Below are 19,689 nucleotides of genomic sequence, written 5' to 3' on the forward strand. Positions count from 1 at the left end.
GATGTATCGAGTAAGTTAGCCTATGGCTACTGCATGATGCTGACTCTGTGCGGTTAGGTCTATACTTAGCACTTAATTCGGCAGGGGACAGGCGACAGGCGTTGATTGGTAGTTTCGGATGTTGTGTACAAGTTTCAGGTTATTGGATACTAGGCGCTGCTAAGGTAATTGTGTGGGTAGACGAACTATTTAATATGGTTAATATGGTGTAACAAGAAGCTGCTTCCTGCCATGCGTAAGTATATGTAATCCACTTAATAATGTTGTGCTTCCTGATGGGTTCGTCAGAAGAAATCAATAACAGAGAATACTACTGGCGCATCTAACGTTGATCATCTCAGATTCACATCTCCATAGATTTGCAGGTGGGGAGTGACAACTGGCTGTGGCCATTAAGTACAGTTCACCAGACTATACTAGCGGTTCCATGGTTCAGTTGGCCTTCCGGCCATACCCGCAACTTAAATCGCCGGCGGACCATGGTCCATACATGGCAGAGGCGTACAGCAGATTTGATACATAAAATGAGAGTGAAATGGCTTACGTATATGAGTCTTGTGTTCCACTCTAAATTCTAGCACCCCGATCTTGGATACTACCAAATCGTTATGATGATCATCCGCAGAATATACCAGAGACCATATCTGCTGTGGTGCAATCGACATTGGATGTTTGCACTTTGCAGCATTCCACGGAAAAACTCTAGAATAACTAGCGTACGGACTAGGTCATGAATCAATCGAGACATGACCAGGCTTATTTCATCGCATAGTTAATCCAGTCGGAAAATATCTTCTCACCAGTCGAATCAATAGTCATCTCGAGGAGAAACATGTGTCATATGTATGCCATTTATTATTGCTCATAATCTGCAGTAAGGTACAATACCCCATATCCGCGGTTACTCTGACTACGCACAGGAATCATGTCGCACAACAGACGCCCTAATCCCCACCGGTGACTCGCATGCTCAATTCTGCAGAGGCTCGGCCCGGTCGCATGGGCGATGGGTGTTTATGAAATATATCTCATCTCTATCACCACCAGGATGATCGCAGCTGGCTGCGCACCCGGAAACCAGGTTTCTCGTGCGATTCAATATTGGAAAAGTCGTCATTGATATGTGGAATCAGGTTTCCTCGTGCCAGACAATACTGGTTTAGCAAACTATTTCAATATGGAGTGCCGTCATGAAACTGTAGACGAGAAAGCCATTTTGAGACAGGACTTGGGCCCTCTATCCCATGTGGTGATGGCGCACTGCACATGCCCCATCTGGCTGTTCCACGCTTGCAGCGGCTTCATTTGAATCAGGTGTGCCTGAGTACTTATGTCGCAGTTCTTCCAACTCGCAGCATCTTCAAATCCCTGGAGCCAGCCACGATGCCGGAGGCCCGGAGCCGGACTCCCAGTATTTGTCAACTCTCTGCAAGCCTCGAATCCACGGAGATGCACCACAAAATATGGCTTTGGCCCTTCATTTCTCGCTGTCAGAGAAGTAGTGAGAAGATACGATAGCATGTGGCTGACATGGCTGGGATTTGCGTCGCCTTGCAAGGGAGCTCATCCCATCTACCTGGCACTTGGATCCCCGTTCCTGACACCGGAAAAAGCCTGATGCAGGGGAAAGGAGTGAGGTAGGCAATTGCACAGGCAGTACTTTTGTGCCGAATTTTAGAGAATGCACGGCGACAACTTGTGAAATAAGTGCTGTTAGCGTAACCCAGGGGAAGGGAAACCGGATCGGTTCCTCAGGCTACGGACAAGAGATCGCGGCTGGCACTCCAATGATTGCGCATGTCCGTCAGTGCTAGTGTCAGTGTGCGAGTATCAGGTGGACGGTGCGGAGTCTGGACTCCTGGAGGATTGACATCGCCTATCGTATTTGGTGTTGATGACAAGCGTTGGCGACGTTCGGACCGCGCTCCCCGGGCCGTGCCCTGCTACTATCCACTTTTCCCGCTATTCCATTGGGTTGTGAGTTTTTGACTATCAGTTTTCCCGTACTTTATGCCTGATCGACGGTGCAATCAAATTTCTTAAACTATGAAGCCTGTCACTATTTCCTTGGCACTCTGCAATGAGCATAAGAATCGACCGAAAAAGGATAAAGCGCTAGTGACAGAACAGACAATGATTTCCGAAGTGACGGCCTTAGCTTTCAAAGGCAGACAGGCAACTCTTTTGAGATTCCCTTTTTGGGAAAATGGACAATGTCGCTAGTGTCTATGAGGGCCCAATGTCCTAAGAATGTTACATTGGCCAGTTGACACTGACAGTAAACCGTCCTTGAAACCATTGCACACAAAGTACTACGGATGACGAAAACCTCAAGCCCCAAGGCCTTCCACCACCTATCATTAGCTGAGTATCCATCCCCCTTAGACCAACCGGCCCGGGCAGTCCAACGTGACCCATTCTTGGGCTCGATTTCGAACCCCTCCCTCAAACTCCACTTAATCACCCCCCTCCATCCTGTTCCTAGCAGTCCCGGAGACTTTTAATCCATACACCACTATCCGGCTTTTTGCAATGACGCAATAGGGCTTTGCACTGCATCATTGGTAACTGCGTGGGGTTTTCTTGATTCCATATCAAGCGTTCGATAAGTGTAGAGCTACGTATCCTCACCGTAGATTGCGCATGTATCATTGCTTTTCTTCTTTGGCATCCTTCAGCACCCTGCAAAGATTCCCAACAAACGGTAGGTGATTCTAAACCAGGTGAATCACTCCCCGGTCACTTAGCTTGACCCAACAACCTGTTTACTCCGTAGCCTGAGGGGCTCACCAGGAGGAGCCACCCTCGAAATCTCGGTTACGACGGAACATCATTGGCTCTTTTGATTATCTCCTCCGTAAATAGGTACGATCCCCCCCGCCGGCACGGGATCTGCCCGTTGGCCTTATCATGGGTGATGGACAGGTGGATACGGAAATTTTCATTCATCCTTGTCGTGTGAATCCACCAAGACGGCAGAGGCTGTGGACGTAGTCGCAATCCCGCGGAGTTGTTGGAAATTGAAGTTGAATTAGTCTCCCCTGTGCCCATTATTTGGGAAGCCACTCGCGTCTTCTGACAGTGGCAGACAGGGTGCTGAGGCTACAGGATCCGAAGGCTTGCGTACGTTACCATTTATGGTAATGACAGCTACCGACGGTGGGAATCACGCCCACATCGCTCAGGAACTAGAGATAATAGCGCCTTGCTGATGGTGATAGGCAGGCCCAGCCAAGAGCTCAGTGGCTGTTAATCAATCGAACGAGCCCTCCGGCCTCGCGTTTGGTTGCACATTGATCTCCTAGATCGAGGCTCATGTTGAAAGTACCCCACCCTTCCTGATATACGAAGATCCAATGTCCAGAACTGGATCGTTTGTTCACTTTCATCCCCGTGTATGGGTTAGCAGCCAGTCAGGATCCATGTGTTGGACTCGAGTGGGCATTTTGGTACTTTTCATTTTTTCGGCTCAGCGGCAAGCGCGCCCTCCCTTGCCAGATACCATGGCCTATACTCCGTACTGATATCACTATGATCGGTGAGGAGTTTCCCAGAGAAATTATGTACGTTGGTTGGGCTATCTTGGGAATAAAGGAGAAAGTCTAGCGTCCGCCTGACAACTGTCACTGTCATATCAGCTAAGCAGGGTAGAGGTTTGACTTTGCTCCATTGTACATGCATGCAGTCATGCATGATTAGAATTTTTCGCCAACGTTCCTCATGAGTCGTGATAACCAACGTGGCGGTGAGCCTTTTCCACAATGCCTTACATCATGTATATCATACAGTTATATTGCACACCGTTCTCATGTACAGCGTCTGTCGCTTGGCCACGTTGATGGTTGACACCGCCAGATGCATGGAGATAAAGCCATCGGTCGGTCATGCCAACTGGCGAGCAGTTCGAACCTGAAGAGATCGTGCATTGTGCGTCTTGAATTGTGCCTGAATCCTAGGTCATCAATCTGTAATATTTGTCTCATAAACTGGTTCCTGATCCACTGGTCTAGACTCTGAACCCTGTCCATTAATCAAAGTTGGGAGTTTGGCAGGTAGGTCGGTCAGGGGCTTGGTCATCTGCTTGCTTGGCTGACAGTTACTTGGGCGATCTACTCCGTACTGCGTACTATTTACGGAATACGCAGTACTTTGTCATGGCCCTCGTATATAGAATCGCAAGGCTGAAAGAAACGAGCAGGGAATTGGTGATCATCAATCTACTCGAAGCAACCGAGTCATTTATGTACTATGATTAGGGATAGAGTACTTATGCACGACTCTGTTTGAGAGTTCGCCGAACAATTGTTTGAGACTTATTATTATTCCCTGATCGAAATATATAACTGTCTCATAAACTTGATCAATGAGATCTTATCAGCGAGCTCTGTGCTACGAGATGATAGTGGAGTTTCGCTAAATGCTCGTTGATTGTGGATGATGGTCCTGTTGATTATTAGGTTACTAAATATTTTTCCGCGGGATGGTAGCATCCGCCCTTTTGGTGTTGACTAGGGGGTAATCGCTGAGCTTCTACTGGACCTAATCCATGTTCTAGCTGAACATCACTGTCTTACTTCTGATGCCCAAATACAAAGCGTTCGAGCTGCACCGTTGTCGTTTGTGCCTTTGAAGATCATTTGAAACGTTTGAGAGTCAAACTAGCCTGCCATCCCCCCCAGACGGTTACTACCGATATAGCCAAGGATAGACTATAAGAGTTACCATGTCAGCGGTGCCTGAAAAGCCCGGGCTACCCGAAGTACGGACACGGACCACGACTACTATTACTCTACCATGACTACACTGTTAGTGGTTTAGTGCTTCGTTACTAAGTACTGTATTCTGAAATAATTACTAGTGTGAGCATCATGACAAATTGTTCCAATTAGGAAGCCGTATTTGGGCTTGGCTAAGGATCGGACTCTATTGCTCCTCGGGGTTTACTTTACTTCCTTCTAGATCCCGGGTTAGATTGGATGGAAGCTAACTCAGTGACAGGCAGTGACGTTGAGGATACGCACTCGACCCAGGTTGGTGCTAAAATCGAGGTCATTGTCTCCTAGATCGTCGCGAATAGATGGCTGATGATATCGCATTGGCTGTGGTGAGGTCAGTGGCAGGTAACCTGACACAGCAGACGAACGTCAACGTTGCTGCCATCTGACATCAAAGTCCGAGACCTTGGTCTTCCTGCTATTGCTTTTGCTTTTTCCATTGTCTCTGCTACCGTAGTGCCGAGTATGGAGCACTCCTTTCAACTGTCAAGTAATCGTGACCAATTGACTGGGCCCTATTGGACTACTGCATAATTTGATGGAGATGGAGGATGCCACGCCCCGGTCAAAGAGAAGAAAAAATATGTCACTGTTGAAATCCAGCTTTCAAACTGCTCTCCGCCTTTGATTTGTCGACTCGAATCTCAAATTGACTCTAGGGATTTCTTTTCTTTGTTCACATTAGTCAGTAGTTTGTGGTAGGCGCATAACTGGCGTAAATGGAATTACCCCTTTTATGATTCAGATCTCATAAGCCATTGTACTCCGCAGGACCATAGCTCAAAACAGTAAACATCATCCGAACCTCCAGTACCAACATTTCGAACCCTTCACGGTAGACAAAATACGGTACAAAGTCAAAACTCTAAGGGCTAAAAGCCTACGACCGATTTGGATTCTGGATTTTCCCCTTCCCAAGATGTCGGGTATGCACAAGCCTCTTCACGGCCGTCTCCCCTCTGACTTTCCTCTGGAGAAACCACCCAAGAAGCTTCCCAAGCTCTCTGATTGGCTTCTAGCCCCCTCGACTAGCGTCCGGGGCACAACTCGATAAGATCCGTCCGTGATCAGGGCGGCCCCGGGTCCTTCCCCTTGGTCAATCGTAATCTCGCGCTAAATCCAAATCCACCATAATCCAGAGTCATAGTCAGTTCCTTAGCTTAGGTACTTTGATCCTTTGCCGACTCGCAGTCATGTCCCCTTTTGGGGTATAATGGAATCTACCTATAGGATAAACTCCGTCGAATTATCAGAATTCTTTTTTACCCTTGTTGGTAACACAGCAACCCTGTTCAAGATGATGCCATTATGCTTAATGTGTGTGCAGAAGTACGATGGGAGGACCGGGAGTGTCAATCATGGAAACCGCTAGAAGCTTGAACTCGAGTTTACATCCTCGATGAGTAACACACTTGGTGGCGAGGGGAACTTGCTGCCGGTGAATACAGAATACAGCGTACGGAGTATTTACCAAGACTATGCGTGCGTCATCCCATAATCTACAATGTGAGAGACGCAAGATGTGGCTAGTGATCAAGTGAACTATGGCGGTGATTCGGAGTCTCCGAGTTCTTCGAGGCTGAGAGCAACGGATTCTGCGCATCAGGTACACTCAGGTGCAGTCGACTTAGCCATAGAGTACTGTACGAGGTACTGGATCATCGCTGGTACGCTGTCATTGTACGTATGCACTAAGAGGGGCAGTACATGGTGTACGGAAGACATACGGATAGGCTAGATACGGAGCTTTGGATGCTAATACTTACTACTTGGGGCTAGATTGCAAAGCACCTGGTCCAAGCGTGCGCGATGTGGGAAGGGGACGAAAAGGAAACCGCCCTGAAGTTTGATTCTGAAGGTAAAATGGTAACGCCTGTGGCCTGTGCGCGGTATCTTCTTTCTTCAGGGTAAAAGTCTGTTTACAAATCCCGGCTGCGGTTCTCGTAGGTAGATATTTCTCTGGTTGATCTATGGAGTCATGTCGTACAATATGCAAATCAACCGGGGAAACTGATGGAGAATACTGGGAGGATTGGATGAGGTTTCTGTCAGTTTGAGGTATTCCACGTACTGTAATCTGTAGTAGAGGGGACTGTACGGAGGAGAATGGATAGGTATACTTAGAATTATGCGCTGAAGAAGACTAGACAGAAGTACTGAACAAGAGACTAGGCGGGACCGGGACTCGATATCCATAGCATGGCGCTCAGTGCCGGGAAAATGTCAACCGATTTGATCCACAGGCAATATCCATGAAAGCACGACAAAGCATAGATTGGTATGAGTTGCCACTGCATGGAGGGCAGCAATCCCCGGTGTTTGGAAAACAAACGATTTCTGCTGTAAAGCAACTGGCTGCTAAAGATCGTCTCTCATGGCAGGGGGCGACTGCTACAGTAATGGCATCCCAGGAACTCCATCCCCCATTCTGCTATTTTGGCTCTGGTGCTCTTGACATTTTTGTAAAACTATCCGTCGAGTACCCATAGAGACGACAATTTATGTTGAAAGACTGACCAATATGAGTCTCTTTTGTGGGTTGGTTCTTCCCAGGCCATATAGTAATCATCTGTTGTAGATGTCGTGCGTTTGATGGTCATCTGAGCAAGCACTCTACAGACATCGATCTGAACGTAGCTGTCTAATCTAGAAACCAGCGTTCCAGTGCTTTGGCTGTGGAGCAAGCATCGGTAAGCCACGGTGCTTTTGACTGGCATCCTCCGAACAAAGCCTACCTACTAGTAGAGCAGATGGCTTGGGGAGTGGTTGAAACGATCTACAACTATGGGTAAATATGAGGAAAATGTCCATGCGAATAATGGCTGCAGAAAAAAAAAAAAGGAATACTTTCGATAAATATGTAGGAAATAAATCCATATGACAACTATAGTAATTTACAAAAAGAAATAAATAAAAGAAGTACGGATACCGCCCTACTGCTGCATGGCCTTGCCTGAGAGATGCAGCCCGCAGCTCTGGACCGGTGCTTTTTGGCAGCCGTAGAGACTATCTTGCGTTTCGAGTTTGATGCGCTTCAAGGATCATCCATGTTGGCGGGTCATTCCACTAAGTCGGAGTCTCAGATGGCCAAATCGGGACGGCCCTTCGATTCGATGGCAGCTTGACTATGAGAGAGGCGCCCAACAAAATAAAATAGTATATTAATAAAAAAAATAGGGAAATAATAAATAAAAAGAAAAGAAAAGAAAAAGTCCCAGAGGCGCTTCTAGTTCTATATTCGATCGCTATCATCAATATCCTAGAGGCACAGGCATTCCGATCTCTCATCGCCAACACTGAAAAACTGCCATTCCCCCCGTCTTAAAGCTCCAATCCTTCTTCTTCTCGTCTACTTCTTCTCTATATGAGGAACTCGCCAGTGTCCCCTTGAGCTATTGGGTAACTTCTCATCTGTCAATCACTGATTGTCCTTTCTCTTGACTTGACTTTGTGTCACCATCCTCGTTTACCAACATATCCCCGGAGCAGAAAACAAAGAAAAGGACCAAAAACTCTTGATCTAGTTCCAAGTCTGTTGCTGCTTGTCACACCCGCCTATCTTTGTGCCGAAATCGGTTGCCAGCATCCATCTTGCAGCATCTCCCACCTTCCCGGGCCGATCTTGATTGTTTGCTCTCAAACCCCGTTGGGCTTTTGATCTCCGTTCTCGTCTGGGTGCATCCTGTGAGTAGCATGTCGTCACTTGTCACGCATACTACCCCCTCTCAACTCTGTTTGACGGGCGTCGATCTGCCTCAAAATGGCTCGTCTGCCTTCAGAAGCAAACTACAGCAGATGGCGGGGTCATGGACTCGAACCGCCGTACCGGCTTTCGTCTCCGTCTTGACGTTCTTATCTCAATTTTGAGCCTTTCTCATTGCTGTATCTTGTTTCCCCTTGAGGCTTCTGGCATGCTGCACCTTTCCAAGTGTCAAACCAAAGCTAATCAGCGGCCTTTGCTTGCCGTGGCTTCACCAGACCTGCATCTCTGCAGCCTCATCACCATCTCGGATCACCGGGTTCTGATCCCGCTGGAAGACAGAACAAAGACCTCCAAGACAATATATACAATATATATTGCCGCCATCGCAGCTGTAAACACGCTCGGAACTCGACGGCATCTTCATGTGTTGAGCACTATCTACCTCTCAGAGCAATTCAGTAACCGTACTGTCTGAGAAACGTCCAACTCGAGATTGTCCAAACGATACACCTGCTCAACGAAACCTGCCGGACCTTTGTCAACGTCAGTCTCTCAAACTACACAATGGTGTTCAGCGCACCTGCTCCTGGGGTGGGCTCCAGTAAAAGGCCAGCGTCATGCATGCAGGACGATGTCAACGGCTGGGATAATGTCCCGGTAAGTGATACCGGCACTGGAAAGATATATAGGGAGCTGACTCATCTCCTACATAGCCCATGGGTCTATCCGTGCGTTCATCAATCAACATCCCTTACGCCCACTACGCCATGATCTATCTCGACAACATGGGCAGACTCAAGGTGACGGAATCTCCGTCTATCCAGGAGCAAAATGGGACTGTTTTTACACCCGAAGTCCGTGAAAGATTTTTGGAAATTCTTGGTGCCAAGATCGGGTATCAGCGCCCCATGGTTCGAAGTATGTAAACCCTCCGCGCACAGGTACGATATTCTTGCTGATCTCATTTGAACAGGGCTGTCAGGTGCCGGTGCCACACCATATAGCTATGATCCTCAACAACCGCTTGGTCACTTGCCCTACCGTCAGAACAAGCGGCGCAGAAATTCCCCAGCCCACTCTATGTACGGTGTGCCGCCATCCGTCCAGTTCTCAAGCCCCGTTGAGGAAACGCCCTCTTGTGGATCGGTGGACATGGTCGGGCTCGAAATCGGTGATACTCCTAAAGTCCTCGACTACTATGAGAGATCCTTGAAGCACTTCCAGCAGCTCAACTGTCGCCAGATTGCAAAGGCATTCATTAAGTTCATCGAGCCAAGAAAGCAAGTCAAGCACCCCTATAATGGAGGTAAACCCCCCGCAGGAGCCCCTCCTGGTAAGAAGGGAGACCCAGAGAAGACAAAGCCCGAATGGTGGCCCGCCGATGTGGTTCACAAGGAGCCTGATCATCTTCGAAAGGATCGTACGTGGGCCCCTCCAGAAAATCTCCTATGTCAAGTAACTTTGCTGACAGATTTAGAACGCCTGTCTCTGTTGATTCATATCATCCGCAAGCTTGGAAGATTCGGTATTACCACGGATCAATTGCAGGAAATTGCCCACGACTGCAAGCGGCAGCTCAGAGGCCCCCACAGACTCCAAATCTTGGACGAGGTCTTCAGAGTGAGAAGGATGGAAGAACGCTATGAAAGAGGAGAAGTTGGTAAGCAGCATCTTCTTTCCGTGATATTCATTTTGACAGCTGTTGACTAGCCTCAGATGCCAACACGATCGTATATGTTGTCAACCGAGAGTCGAACCCGAAAGAGAAGGATGTCGAGTCCAATGTGGATCCGGACCAGAAGCATGAGCAAGAAGACGATAATGCGGATGAGGCACTTCCCATTCACCACGCTGAGGTAAACTCAACCAGCCTGATGTCGAGCTCAGTCGAACACATGGGCATGGCGGCGCCAAGTCGCCCAATGAATATGGGAGATGACAGAAACCAGTTGTTTCCTTTACCGGAGTCGTTGAGTTTCGGTGAGACACCCCGGGATGATCGGACCTTCTTTCCCACGACCTCTGAGTATACCGAAGATTATGCATCGCAGCAGATGCTCAGAAACCCTGCAACGACGGCACTTGTCAGCCCCAATGAGACACCTGCCGCTTTCGATTATATGACACAGGCGCCCATCACGTCCTCCGCCCCGGAGCAGATTTCCCACCACCGCCAAGCACCCCTGCCCATGCAGCACTCGGCCAGCTTCGACCCTTGGACGCCTTCGTTCCGACACAATCTCTTCAACCCAATGGAGTATGGTACCGCTCCCAGTCACGCCATGTCTCAGACTACTATGTCATATCAGCTTCCCATGACCCCGACGTCTCATCCCCAGGAAATGCCCCACATGGCTCACGGCCTGCCGAACCTGCCTCAAGACAGACCATCGAGCATGGATGGCATGAGCATGAGAGGCCCTTCTTTCCGCACAGGATCTTTGAGTCATCCTCGTGATCCATCACAGCAGGCCCCTCATTCTAGCTGATGTGGCCACAAGTGGATGGATCCGGACGGTTGGACTCAAAAATAGACCACATGCATGATTTTAAATGATTGAACCTCGACCACCACTGTTTTGACCCTCCTGCAGCCTTGGAGTTTCGGTTCACTTATGGTTGCTTTGCCGACTTTTCTTCTGCTTCTTCCTCAGTCCCTGGCTTTGTCAATGCGGACTTCGCCATGCGGCTTGTTCCACGTGAATTGACTGCCATGACACTCCGTGGTTTTATATGGCAGGTACTGTCGATGACTTCCCAATTCTTCTTCGTTTAGTATATATACTCGTTGCTTGTTCTATATTTGGCTATGTCTTTTTCCTTATACATACGTTCAAAAATTCTGTTGGAGATGGCGGCGGATGGCGTGAGATGCAAATATGGGTGATGTGCTTGTGTTTTGTTCATTTCCCTTTTTTCTTAATCATGATTTAGACAATTGGCAGCGAGGCGCTTGTGGCGAAGCTCGTTCTCTTTGGATGCCGATCGGCTGAACGAGAGGTAACGAGGCGTGAGGGTGGTCCATTATAACAGCGATTGCTTTCTGGATTAGTTCTGTCGTTCAAAAATACAATGATCGCTATAGTTGACTTTCGGCCTTTCAAAGTGTAGGAGCGTACAGGTGTAGTTTGAAGGGCGGAGCGGATGTAAACGCGCGGCAAGTGGCGCTAGCCCTATTCAGTTGGCGCGAGTGTTGACGCCTTCCCGCGGCTCTGAGCCTCCAGAGAGTTGCATGAGCGACGGCAACAAAGAACCCATATCGCCTCTCCCCACCGGTCTACGACGTCGAACAAATAACAATGAACTGAGGATTCCACAGACGGCATATCACTGTGCGACAAGTTTCCTTAACTGTTCATCCAGCGGGTTCGCGCCGCGATTCGATGGCCGTTGGCACGGAGGTCACATCTCCTCACGCCGCAAAGTCGAAGCGTTCGGCCATCGGCGACCTCTGCGACGAGCCCAGCTTTCGACAACGGCTTCTCAGCAGCCTCATTCTCTTCCCTTGAACGCGTCGAGACTGTAAAATTGAGATATAAAGGTATTGCGTCATGGCTTTTCCCGGTTTGGAGTTCGATATGCGTGAGCACTTTGAGTTCTGGCATTATCCTCTTTCTCTGTTGTGTTGCTTCGCAGTTGACAGTCCATTAGCTTCTCAAACTAACTGTGTTGTTACGCCCTCCGACCTATTATTGGCGGTTAGTCGTTTTAGGATACTTGAGTCACCAGCTTCCTTTCCTTAGCCCATAAATCAACCTCCATCTCCGAAGAAGACGATAAACGAACAGACTACGACTCGGCATTCCTGGTGAAGAGGTTCGGAGATTGTCATCGTCTTCACCGTACTTCATCCGAGAATGGCAGGCCCAGCGAACCCATTCGCTGGCCTCGCCCAGAAAGATGGAACAACGGCTCCGGCGACTCGAGGGCGCGGTGGATCATTCAGTCGAGCAACTCCCTACCAGTCCAAATCATCCAACGCGCGTGGCCGAGGACGAGGAGCCTCGTCGGCGATGAGATCTCTCCGTGGCCACGGCCGAGGCGCTGGTCCCGCGACTAACACCTGGCGCAAACCGGACTCAAACGCAGCTTCCGCAGGAGCTGCCGCATCGCCTTTCTCCCAGTTAAAGAAGCAGAGCCAATCCTCTTCTCCATTTGGTGGGCAGGCTCCGCAGCAGAAACCGGCATTTCCTGGTGTCGCAAATAGCTCGTCCGGTGCATTTGGGGCGCCGGATGGATTTGCTGGGAGCATTGTCGATTCTAGCAGAGACCCTCGACTACAATTTCCGTCAAATGGAACGAATGGCGTGGATGGCTCTGCTGTGCCAGTGGAGGACATGGCAGTTCTGAACAGTTACAATGACCGATACGAAAAAGTAAGACATTCTTCCGCACATTTCCATCAGTGGCCCAAGATTCTGGACTGACAGCTTGCAGCTCAAGCTTGATAGGGCGAAGCAAAGGGAACAGGCGATCAGGAAAGGGCAGATGGCGGATCCCAGTCAACCTACTTCCCTGAATCAAGCAATTACACCCGTCGGTACCTGCACCAGCATGTGTCCCGAGTTTGAGCGGGTTGAGCGCATCGTCCAGAAGATGGTAGACAAAAGCGAAAAGGTATAGGACAGACGATGTCGTATGGTGCTTGTCCAAGAACTGACTGTCCATAGTTTCTTCATCCTGCGACAAACACATTGCAGAATATGGAAACGAAAATGCTGAAACGCTTCAGAAGATCAGCTGCCGGCTACGACGAACAGCTTCCTTCTGATATTCGCACACCGAAGGCACTCCTTCAGTCAACCAACTATCTGATCCGACATATCCTTGGTGGTTCTGAGCCTCTTGGTCTGATTCACAAGTTTGTCTGGGATCGGACACGGTCGATTCGTAACGACTTCTCCGTCCAGCAGCTCACCCAGGAGGAGGACGTGAAGGTAGCAGTCACATGCCTGGAGAGAATTGCCCGGTTCCACATTGTGTCTCTTCACCTACTCTCTAGTCCTGCGAACGAAGAGCCTTTCGACCGCCACCAGGAAAGAGAACAACTCAACAATACCATGTTGTCGCTGATGTACTATTACGACGACAATCGTGGCCGCATCACGTTTCCCAATGAGGACGAGTTCCGGGCCTATTACATTATCTTCTCCATTCACGACCAGCGACCGGATTTAGAAGCCCGTGTGCAAAAATGGCCTGCAGAGCTGCGCAGTTCGCCTCGGGTTCAAGTAGCCCTTGAGTTGTTTGCCGCTGCTGGCAACACATGGGAGTATCAAGGTACCCTAGATGCCAAACGCCCCAACGCCATTGCACAGGGCTTCTACACACGCTTTTTCAACTTGGTTGATTCTCCAGCTGTCTCGTATCTGATGGCCTGTGTTGCTGAAACCTATTTCAACCACATGCGCCAAACGGCTATCCGTTCAATATGGAAAGGATATTGTCGTTATCCCTCTTCTCAACAACACAAGAATGAGGAGTGGACCGTCGACGAACTGACCAAAGTCTTACACTTTGACGACGACAGCCAAACGATTGGATTCTGTGAAGAGCAAGATCTACAGTTTGCTGAAAACGCTCATGGTAATCTTTATCTCAACTGGGGCAATCGTCCGGTTGACTCGATTGGTACGTGTAATCTCTGACAACACTCTTGCCTTCTTTCCTTCGTTCACTGGCTCTGTTTTCGCCCCACCGGATTACGGCAGTTATACTATTAGGCTTCTCAATGTCGGCCATATCTGACTTCGACTGACTCATTGAATCCGTAGCCTTCCAGCCGTCTTCCGAACACTCATTCTCAGAAACGTATGTCGAGTCGAAGCGTGCGGGCAGAAGCGTGGTTGCGATCATACTCGGCTTGAATATAAAAGAAGCGGCAACTCTAGGTATGATCGACAGCTCTTTTCTGCCGCAGCGCTCACTGGCACTACCAGCCCCCGAGCCAGAAGCACCCACAGATGATGATGCCCTTTTTGTGAGTGACGACGACAATGAAATGCGGCCGCCAGCCATCCAAACGAACGGTAATGTCTCGCAGGGTGGCATCTTTACTGAGTCTCCCGCATCAGCTTCAAGCCTGCGCAACGCATTCACAGGTCTTTCACAGAGTACAACAAATGCAGAAGCGGCACCTACGCAAAGTAATCCGAGTTCTTCGATTGGACAGGCCACCAATATAACCCGAACCTCCGAGCCGGCCAAGACCTTTTCTACCCTGTTCTCCGGCACTAGTTCGGCCGGTGCCACAGCGGCGCCCACAGTTGCGCCTTCTAACCCATTTGGCAGCATATCTTCGCCCTTTACGCCGTTCAAGACGCCGGTGACTGAGCAGAAGACTCCAGCCTTTCCTGCTGCGTCCAGTACTCAGCAACCAACGACGATCTTTTCGGCAGGAGCATACAACTTTACGTTAGGAAAGCCTGACACAGCCCCTGCATCGGCTACTTCTCATTTTCAAGCACCAAACTTCTTCCAACCCTCCACAACACCTACAGCCTCACCATTCGGCCTTTCCCAGACACCGTCAATATCCAGACCTGATCAGGCTCCTGGCCCGACTGCTGCCCAGCCGTCGACAAGCGTTTTCGATACTGGCAAGCCATCCTCTGCTCCGCAGGTTTCCAGCTCTGTCTTCAGTCTCGCCGGTCAGAATGCTCTCCCCGAAATAGCAGAAGCCGAAAAGCCTCAACCAAGTCAACCAAGTCTCTTCAGGCCTGCGGAGACAACCTCCGCACCATCTCCATTTGCACAAGCAAGTAATCTGTTCGCTCCAGCGAAAGACGGTATGTTCTTCTGCCCTACGGCATCGCCCTTGCTATAAAAACATTGTGAATTTTAACGATCCCGACAGATCCATTCGCAGCCGCCCATCCTGTTCAATCAACCAATGTTTTCTCGTTCGCGAAGCCTGTGGAGATAAAGGCACCCCAACAGAAACCGCCCGATGCGACGGAGGGCTTGAAGGCTCCACAGGAAGAGGCAGTTCTGGAACAGAATACACCAGCAGACGAGCCTGTGGCGCCTCGTGTGGAAGATGTCGCTAAGCAACAGCAGCCTCGGCCAGTATTCACGAAGCCTAGCTCACCTGAACCCGTTAGCGCCACATCGCCCCCTCCTGCAGAAGCTAGCACAGTGAGTGCTGTTCAAGAAGATGTTTCCGCCCGCGTCTCTCCTGAGCCGACCGCAAAGGAAGATAGAAACTCAGGTGAGTTGCACTTTTTGCCACAGCCATTGACGTTCCTGTTACCTGTCGGGTCTATCTGACATGCATATAGCTTTAGAAGATGAACGACGCCTTGCATGGCTAGATACCCTGAAAGAAGCGGCCAGCAGAAGGCGACAAACCCTCTCGACAAGTCGCAAGCGCATTCTCCACGACGATGGACAAGAACTGAAACAGAGCGAGCCAAAGGCACCCAAAATAGCCAAACCTGAGGCTCCTACTCCACGCAAAGTGTCTATGGCACTGTCTTCAATTAAACCTCTTCCCAAACTTCCTATATTGGAACAGATCGAAGCCATGACAGCTCGAAAGCCTGCAAAGGAGGAGAAACCTGAAGTTCCAAAGCCTCGCCAAGTTGACGAAGATGAACTCCTCCTTTCCGCTGCCCGAATTGCCGCAGAATCACTCAGGAGCGGGCCGAGACTTCTCGACCATTGGTCGACACACCCTGAGCCTCGAATCTCCGTTTTCAGTCCGCGCAGCAGCTTTTCATCTTCGCACTCTTTCTCCCGGAGTCAGTCACCGAATTCATACCACGTGAATGGATACGATGTTGCTCTTGCCCCTGATAGAGACTTGGGACTAGGACGTACGCTGTCCCGAACGGAACAGAGGATTCGCCTTACCGGGGGCAAGGGCCTAGCATATAAGCCGCTGAATTTCACACCGGAGAAGAAAAGTAAAGGAGCAGGCAAGAAATAGGTTTTGTCTGAGCCTCACCATCTGTTTCCTAATCTCAAAAGGCTCACTTTCGCCCTTGCAGCTTTGAAGTGAAAGCGCCTGCTAAACAGACCATGGCGGTCTTCCGTTTTGCTGTATACGTTTTGACAGCTATCATCTTGCTTGCATTATGCGACGGCGTTCTCTGCGGATTTTGGTGTCTTTTTGATAAGGAATGTATTTGCTACATTTGGAGTTTAGCAATCGGGCGCTGGAAGTGTGTGTCGTACATAACTGCATTATAAGAATACCCTACATTCTCGCAACGAAATCTTTGTTCACGCACCGAGAAACATAGACCTGAGAGTTGAGTAGATAGGTAGAGACAACTGTGCTGATGCCTCAGGTATCTTTGAGTCACATGATCTCATATTTGGTTTCCAATAGGCGGATGTATTGTCCTTTCGCATCTTGTAACTGAGAACTTCCCAAACTAACATATATCCAAGTTATCTTGCTGACTTGACTGCTCAGAAATGGACAGTTAAGTCGATAATACTGCACAATTCTCTCAACCAAGGTCCACAGTATTTTTCATGTTGGACGGCTCCAACGGCATTTCGCCTCTTCCTCTCTGACCAGGCATCTCACTACCACCTCGGCTCTGACAAGAGCCAGGAAGGCAATCCCTCTCTTGTTCTTAGCGCAGGTATCTAGGCTCCAACACAGAGGAATGCGAATCGCCACATTACAATTTGCCCCCAGGGTGGGTGACGTCGAGGGCAACATCAAACGGGCCGACGAATTGCTGAACAGCGGTGTAATTGGGGCCGCTCAAGCCGGCATCGAGAGCCTGAAGCCTGACCTCCTGGTATTGCCGGAACTGGCTCTGACGGGTGAGTACCAGTACCTAGGAACAGGAGCCAGTGGGCTCTTGTCTGTCATGTGATGTGGTGTCCCTATCTGACCGGTAAATGGTGACATGTTTGTTGGCTAGGGTACAATTTCCCCTCGCTGGAAGCCATTCGGCCGTTTCTTGAGCCCGCGGGGAAGGGTGCGTCAGCCTCTTGGGCCCGCGAGACGGCTACGCGTCTCAGGTGTAAAGTTTGCGTGGGGTATCCCGAGATTGAAGTAGCAGCAGACGGGGAGAGTAGCGCGCAGCCGCAGGAAAAGTACTATAATTCCCTGCTTGTTGTGAGTGAAGAGGGGAAGTGCTGTTGAATTACCGCAAGACGTTCCTGTACTTCACGGATGAGACGTGGGCGTCTGAAGGCTCGGCGGAGAGAGGCTTTCACAGCCTTGTCTTTAACAATGGTTCCGCTGAAGGAGATATGCTAACGGCTAAGGTGGCTACGTCGTTTGGGATATGTATGGATATCAACCCGTATAAATTTGAGGCGCCCTTCACGGCTTTTGAGTTCGCGAATCGGGTCCTCGACTCCAGGTCCCAGCTGGTTATTCTGTCGATGGCCTGGACGACGTTTATGAGCCGGGAGGAGCTGGATGCCCTGGCTGATAAGCCGGATTTGGATACGTTTAATTACTGGATACAGAGATTTTGGCCGCTAGTCAGGCAGAAGATGCGGCACGATGTTGATTTAGGATCTGATGGCCAGGAGGCCGGAGACGCAAAGGAAAAGAAGATCGTCATTGTCTTTGGGAATAGGTGTGGAGAGGAGGGATCGGTGCGCTATGCGGGGACGAGCGCGATTATCGCTATTACGCAGCGCCCCGGGGTGGTGCAGGATGGCGACACTGGGGAGGAGTTACCGTTCGATGTGAAGATCCTTTGCTGGGATATACTGGGTGCGACGACAGAGGGTATCTGCTTTGCTGATACTACAGCTGACCCGAAGACGGTGTTTGGGTTGGTTAAGAGGTCGCAGGCGTGAGGGTTGCAGCTTTTTTTGTCGCGCTAAGGTATACAATCTGGGGTATTTGACGGTGTACATGATGAGACATCTACTGTTGAGCATTGGCGAGAAAGACTTTCACATTGGTCAAATGCTTTCGACTCTGACTGCTCGATTTGTTGGACTACTTGACGCGATATCAAAAATGTCGAATCTACGCACCAATCTCTGCATATCTGTTTCTCTTTTGATGCGAAGCTGCCCGAGGAGTCGATAGGGTTAACCTTGCCACAACCGGCAGCAATCATGTGAGCGGTTGATAATAATTCTCCTCCTGGATCCATGTGACATTGGAAGGCACCATTCCTAGACCACGAATATGAGAGTCTACTGCTTTCGCAGATCCATCTAGACAAGTATGCGGCAGAGATCCATCTATGCCAGCCCCTTGAGAGGACATATTAGTATTACCTACCGATGCGAGGCTGGCGTCCATACCCTACTTGGACGGACCCGGATGGCGGCGATGACGGCCTATCTCATGACCGATTGATCCGCAATCTATCAGACGGACTGTCGTCAAGCCAAACAAGGGAGGCGTATTAAAATCAATGCAACCTTCAGAGGGAAGCTAGAGCGGAATGATCTTCGATAGTAAGCTTGAAGACTTTTGATCGACACTGCGCAAAGCACCATCCGCTTCAAGTGGGAAAGTTTGCTTGTAATCCGGATGTGCATGTGATACGAAAGGTCAGATGGAGTCGTATTTGAGGCAAACCGAAACTGACTAGGTATTTGCAGATGGGCATAACTGAACTAGCATGAGCCACAGATATCAGGTGTGAAGCAAGTTCAGATTGTGTGTGTATCCGAGATCTGCAACTACGCAGCATCGGTCGAGACTCGAGACAGACCGTCAGAGATATGGAAAGGCATGGCATGCATCGGCGTACATCCCGCTACTGTACGATGGCGCTCTCCAGATGGACCGTGCTCCCTACCAGGACCCTAAAGGAGGGTCGGCCCGACCGGGATGAGCACTGAAGGAGTGAAGGTACGTACTAAAGGTATGATGGTATCTGTCTTTCAGACCAATAGTGACTGTTGAGAGCGGCCTCGAGTCAGTGCATCATCCACTAAATCTGGTAGACGAGACATGGTATGCTCCATGTGCCCATTGTGTCCCTCAAAGAACCAGGAAACTTCCGTGCAATTGTTTGACTGTTGTCATGCTGATTTGGTGGTAAATAACCAAAGACTTAAGAGTCACACGTGATCCCGGGTCAACCCCTCCTCCGGCAACCGCCAGGGTAATCCGCGCAACCAATCAGCGATGAGAAGAGGGACATTGGCAGAAGAGGGGGCACGGGATTGGAGCACATGACGCCCAAGAACGAAGAGGGAGGGTAGTAAAAGAGACAGCTAATGGGAGAAATATTGAATGCCAGACAAGAGTTGACTCCCTTTGCT

General features: G+C 49.7%; 4 protein-coding genes across 4 annotated transcripts; 3 read left to right on the forward strand and 1 right to left on the reverse strand.

Annotated features, from left to right (window-relative positions):
• Positions 1 to 9,042: 9,042 nt before the first annotated feature.
• On the forward strand, positions 9,043 to 10,967 carry P174DRAFT_457767 (uncharacterized protein; the record flags this gene model as incomplete). Its single annotated transcript, XM_024829582.1, has 5 exons — positions 9,043 to 9,135; positions 9,192 to 9,396; positions 9,452 to 9,898; positions 9,956 to 10,138; positions 10,195 to 10,967. 5 exons carry the CDS (start codon positions 9,043 to 9,045, stop codon positions 10,965 to 10,967), a joined length of 1,701 nt encoding a protein of 566 aa, XP_024685655.1.
• An 858-nt stretch (positions 10,968 to 11,825) lies between these two features.
• On the reverse strand, positions 11,826 to 12,083 carry P174DRAFT_365257 (uncharacterized protein; the record flags this gene model as incomplete). Its single annotated transcript, XM_024822044.1, has 1 exon — positions 11,826 to 12,083. The coding sequence occupies one exon, from the start codon at positions 12,081 to 12,083 to the stop codon at positions 11,826 to 11,828; it is 258 nt and encodes an 85-aa protein (XP_024685656.1).
• A 168-nt stretch (positions 12,084 to 12,251) lies between these two features.
• P174DRAFT_97839 (putative leucine permease transcriptional regulator (SAC3)) lies at positions 12,252 to 15,359 on the forward strand. Its single transcript, XM_024832506.1, has 5 exons — positions 12,252 to 12,854; positions 12,916 to 13,095; positions 13,149 to 14,109; positions 15,002 to 15,266; positions 15,335 to 15,359. The coding sequence occupies exons 1-4, from the start codon at positions 12,336 to 12,338 to the stop codon at positions 15,022 to 15,024; spliced, it is 1,683 nt and encodes a 560-aa protein (XP_024685657.1). The 5' UTR covers positions 12,252 to 12,335; the 3' UTR covers positions 15,025 to 15,266; positions 15,335 to 15,359.
• Positions 15,360 to 16,853: 1,494 nt separating this feature from the next.
• On the forward strand, positions 16,854 to 18,546 carry P174DRAFT_438845 (putative protein N-terminal asparagine amidohydrolase). Its single transcript, XM_024826642.1, has 3 exons — positions 16,854 to 17,262; positions 17,364 to 17,560; positions 17,599 to 18,546. Exons 1-3 carry the CDS (start codon positions 17,100 to 17,102, stop codon positions 18,256 to 18,258), a joined length of 1,020 nt encoding a protein of 339 aa, XP_024685658.1. The 5' UTR covers positions 16,854 to 17,099; the 3' UTR covers positions 18,259 to 18,546.
• Positions 18,547 to 19,689: the final 1,143 nt, after the last annotated feature.

Source organism: Aspergillus novofumigatus, assembly GCF_002847465.1.
Source record: "Aspergillus novofumigatus IBT 16806 chromosome Unknown P174scaffold_2, whole genome shotgun sequence".
In the NCBI taxonomy this organism is placed as follows: Eukaryota; Fungi; Ascomycota; class Eurotiomycetes; order Eurotiales; family Aspergillaceae; genus Aspergillus; species Aspergillus novofumigatus.

Coding starts and splice junctions, on each gene's coding strand:
- P174DRAFT_97839 (XM_024832506.1), top strand. CDS start 12,336: ATGGCAGGCCCAGCGAACCCATTCGCTGGCCTCGCCCAGAAAGATGGA. Junction 13,096..13,148: donor TGGTAGACAAAAGCGAAAAG/GTATAGGACAGA, acceptor GACTGTCCATAG/TTTCTTCATCCTGCGACAAA. Junction 14,110..15,001: donor TCGTCCGGTTGACTCGATTG/GTACGTGTAATC, acceptor GGCCTTTCCCAG/ACACCGTCAATATCCAGACC.
- P174DRAFT_438845 (XM_024826642.1), top strand. CDS start 17,100: ATGCGAATCGCCACATTACAATTTGCCCCCAGGGTGGGTGACGTCGAG. Junction 17,263..17,363: donor GCCGGAACTGGCTCTGACGG/GTGAGTACCAGT, acceptor TTTGTTGGCTAG/GGTACAATTTCCCCTCGCTG. Junction 17,561..17,598: donor ACTATAATTCCCTGCTTGTT/GTGAGTGAAGAG, acceptor AATTACCGCAAG/ACGTTCCTGTACTTCACGGA.